General features: G+C 37.9%; 1 protein-coding gene across 1 annotated transcript in view; it reads left to right on the top strand.

The window, feature by feature from the left end:
* The window catches only part of fah (fumarylacetoacetate hydrolase (fumarylacetoacetase)), a gene marked incomplete in the record, with an annotated part of 15646 nt that extends 12782 nt beyond the window's left edge, over positions 1–2864 (top strand). Inside the window, 3 exon segments of the mRNA XM_035651803.1 lie at positions 951–1052; positions 1499–1616; positions 2475–2864. Of these exon segments, the coding sequence (XP_035507696.1) occupies positions 951–1052; positions 1499–1616; positions 2475–2551 (297 nt within the window).
* Positions 2865–4524: the final 1660 nt, after the last annotated feature.

The following is a 4524-nucleotide window of genomic DNA, read 5'->3' on the forward strand; positions in this document are numbered from 1 at the left end:
AAGTTGAATAAGCAAACACCAACCCCATCGGAAAACGTAACACATATATGACAAACAACGTACATCACACAAAACCAATACATACTTACACATAAAGGGCAAAATTAAAAAAACAACACTGTAAAACTAAAACTGTACGCTTGTAAAACCTGATGAGTTAGTTCAACTCAAACTGTTTGAGAAAACCGATTGCCTTAAACCATTTAGGTTTATTAACTCAAACAATAGCCTACTTGTTTTTATGTGACTTAAATCAAATCTTTACACCTTAAGAATTAATGTATACTTGGACATATGATGATTTTTAAAAATAAACAAAAATTGAAAATTCCTAAGTTATGCAGCATTATAGCACTGATCATGGTCAGTGGGGCTTACATTTTTGTAATGATCTTACAACTTAAATAAATTAGTAAATGGAACAAACTGGAATTATATCACCAATACTGAAAATACTGCAGAAATTCAAGTTTACTAAACTACAACTGAGTCATTACTTCAACAATTCATTTTTGAGTTAAATGTATGGAAGTGAGTGACTCCACATTTTGGGGAGGATGAAGAAGAACGTACTTCTTTCATCTAGGTATGCGGTTAGGTTTCACATTGTGCGGTGCTTCTCTTTGACCCTGGTCCCTTGCTCTTTAAATGTTCACACACAGGTTCAAAGAAAATATATCTTTTTTCCTCCCACCATGTTAATTTTACTACAGTCCGTAACTGTTTTTTTGAGGACTGGGTGGGTTGATAAGATAGGGCTATTCCTATTTTGTCAATTTTATATTATCAAATAATTCATGGTTAATAAGTTACCTCTCACAGCCCCCTGAGACCATTAGTATTAAAAACCTAAAAGATTTAACTCTCTGGTGGACCAGTGTGAAGTCCTAGTCTGTCCCACTTCACTCATATTCTTCCATTATTATCTCTGCCTCTCCCTCTGTCTCTAGTACATGTACTGGACCATGAAGCAGCAGCTCGCCCATCACACAGTCAACGGCTGCAACGTCAGACCGGGAGACCTGCTGGCTTCTGGTACCATCAGTGGACCTGTAAGTGTTCAATTGTGTATCTGTGTATGTGAAGCCATTCTATTGGACATAGGACAGACCTGACATTTTATGCTTACAATGTTGAATATTTAGTATACTGTAAGGCTGATCTAGAAAATATTGAATTAAAGCTTCAATTTTTATTATTTTTATTATTTTTATTTTATTATTTTTATTTCTTTATATTTTAAATATAGGCTATATTCCTGGCTTTGCACATATTATGTCCTTGCTTTTATTTATTGTTGTCACTGTCTCTTTTAACCACTCTTTCCTTTTCTTTCTCCTGTAAAGCAGTTTGTTACTTGACTTGTAAGCTGACCAGTTTCATGTTGGATGATGCATACTATCGCCAACAGATTATCTATAAAAGAGGCAATGCTGGTCTGCCTCTCTGTCTCGTGTTGTGTTACAATGCCTGTACTGTGTGTACTGTATCCCAACAGGATCCAGAGAGTTTTGGCTCCATGCTGGAGCTGTCGTGGAGGGGATCAAAGAACATCGATCTAGGAGGCGGAGAAACCAGAACCTTCCTGAAGGATGGAGATGAAGTCACCATCACAGGTGAGTCTGAACCATCAGCACCACCACCAGATCACAGGGTAGTTCACTGGAAGCACTGGCTTTCAAACTATATCATTCTCTACTATATGAGCTGAATAAACAAACAAGACCATCATTGGCTATTTCTATATATTTATTCTTAATGCCTGCCACCGGGTCGGATTCAGATTCCCCTTGAAATCAATGAAACCAGGCAGTAGAAACACTATTGCTTTTATCCACAGGGGGCGCGAGAATGAACACAAAATAAATCCTTAATTCACCGAGTTAGGTGAGAAAATGTCTTGGCTCTATGTCTCAACTGACAGCTGCAAAATGGACTGCAATGGCTGCAAGGTAATCCTTGAGTCCAATACGCCTGTCAAAGTATGTCCACTAAGATGGATTTAAATTTAGAATTGAATTTAAGATCTTACTGGTTACTTTTAGAGCACAGAGAGGTCTAGCCCTGAGTTATATTGCCATTTAACTCTTTATGAGCCAGAACGTCTTGGATCCTCTTGGTTGTTCTACAGTCCAGACTTAGACTAAAGCAGACTAAACTAGGCTAACTCAGTCTGTTTCATCTTTTACATACCTTTTAAAAAAACACTATAATCAGGCTTTTATGTGTGTTATGTTTATATTGGCACAATATTTCCCATGTATCCAAGTTAATTATTTTATCTTTTATTTTATGATGTTTTTTTTTTGTCTGTTATATTTTTAAATCTCTTTTAATAGTATCTCTGATTGTTGATGTTGCTTTTGGTTGTATCTGTTAACCTCAAAATTGCCTTTAATGTTATTTTTTCTGACAATCATGTCCATAAATAATGTTTATAACTCTAGTAACGTCCCATCTCTTTCTCTGTCCAGGTTACTGTCAAGGAGATGGATACAGGGTGGGCTTCGGACCCTGTATGGGGACCATCCTCCCTGCCCTGCAGCACTGAAACACACTTACAGTACTGTTACATAGTGTTTATGTGAGCATGGATAATGGAAGCTTTGACGTTCACTCTCCATGAATGAAGACGACTATTGAGCCTTTCTCAGATTCAGCTGATGCAGTCTCAGAGCTCTGTAGTTGTGTAGTTTTATGGCCTTGTTATCATCATCATTGTTAACATCCTCTGCAATATTCATCCTGCAGTGGGATTCTCCCACATCACCTCACAGTGTTACTGCTGTACCAGGATCAGTATTAGTGATGTTTTATGTGTGTCGGCTCCTGATTTATAATGAAAACATCCATTTTTAATCTCATCGTGTTTGTGTGTTTATTTGTGTGTTTGTGTTTTCCTGTTGACTCACTGTGCTCACCTGTCTCCAAAGTCTCCAAATTTAGGCTAAAGTTTGGCAATGGAAAAACTGGCTATTCTCAAAAAGATCCCTTGACCTCTGACCTGAATGGAATTTGATTATATTGATTATCTGTTTTCATTAGTATATTATAATAAAGTAAAGTAAGAAATATTGGGCTTCCGTTAGCTTAGAATAATGGACATTACGCTACCTTCAAACAGGAGCATAAGGCACAAATATTGACTAGTAGCATGTGCTAAACACAAAACTTCAAGTTTAAAAAATAAAAAAAGCCTTTCAAGCACTTCTGTCATATTGCAACTGTCATATAGTACCGACTTTCAACTGGGGTGCCTTTGGTAGCTAACCTAGTAGAGCTGGTGCCCCATGTACCAAGGCTGAGTCCTTGCTGCAGTGGAAAATCAATTTGCAACCACCGCTGGACTGGCCATCGGGCCCCGATGGGCCGATGGTGGCTATGGCGGAGCTTCATCTTCAGCAGCAGCAGCATCCGAAGCAGCCGCAGGTAATGATGGCGGAGGTGGCCGTCAGGTGGATGAGGGGAAGGGGAGGCAGGAGGAGGAGAGACCCGCGGCCGCCGCCGGTGCGAGTGGAGGGGAATCTGAACTTCAGGTAAGAAGTGATAAACTGCAGTCTACCTGGGTCAGATATGAATCAGGTCTGGGTGTAGTTTATTTTCGGTGTGCTTGCTAACTCTTAACACAGTCAGTGTTTACAAGTAGGCCATTTAACAATTTAGCTAGCTATGCATGCTAGCTAGCATGACGGGGTTTCTCTACTGCTGGGCGGTTTCTATTATGTTATACTAGTGATAGTGATCTTAGTGCTTCAGTAATGTTATTTTATTCATTTAGTTAAGTATAGTCTTTATTAGTTAGGTAGTTAAATATTTCAGTGTTTTTTAATTGATTTAAGTGCACTATGCAGTATTTTTTTACTCAGAAACAGCTAAAGCTCAACAGAGCAAAAATGTAGGCTAGTATTTATCATAAACCCTCTACACTTGCAGATATCATTTAGATTGAATCAAATTAGGATTTGCCAGGAGATGTGATGCTGCTCATTAACATAAAAGTGGCATGGAGTTAAAAGTAACTACATAAATGTATGTATACATGAATATCCTCTTTATTCTAGATAAGTTGTGTTTTTATCTTATTCTCTTTTTTTACTAACATTTAACGGCAAACTCTTGTGGATGTTTCCGTTCAATTTAAAATATTTTTCAGTAAAATGTTCTTGTGGGCCTTGGCTAATTTCTCAGGAAAAAATGTGGGCCTTGAGGTTGTAACTATAATATGGCATGAGTATGGTATGGGGCCACCCTACTTGTACTTGAAAACAGATTTAATGAAGAGAAATAGATTGCATTTGTTACATATTTTTTTCACCTGGTTTATGTTTGTTTTTATTAAACAATAATTTGCCCATTATATTACTGATTATTGTAATGCAGGTTTTTGTCACCTTGTTATCTGGGAACTCCTCAAAACCAAATTGTGTCAATCCTTATATGTTACACCAGGTTGATCTACCATCCCTAGTGGAGCAGTGTGTGAGAGAGGAGTCAGAAGAGCAGGAGAGAGAGACAGAAGAGCAA

Source organism: Morone saxatilis, unplaced genomic scaffold (genome assembly GCF_004916995.1).
Source record: "Morone saxatilis isolate NCDOM2014 unplaced genomic scaffold, NCSU_SB_2.0 Contig11, whole genome shotgun sequence".
Lineage (NCBI taxonomy): Eukaryota > Metazoa > Chordata > Actinopteri > Moronidae > Morone > Morone saxatilis.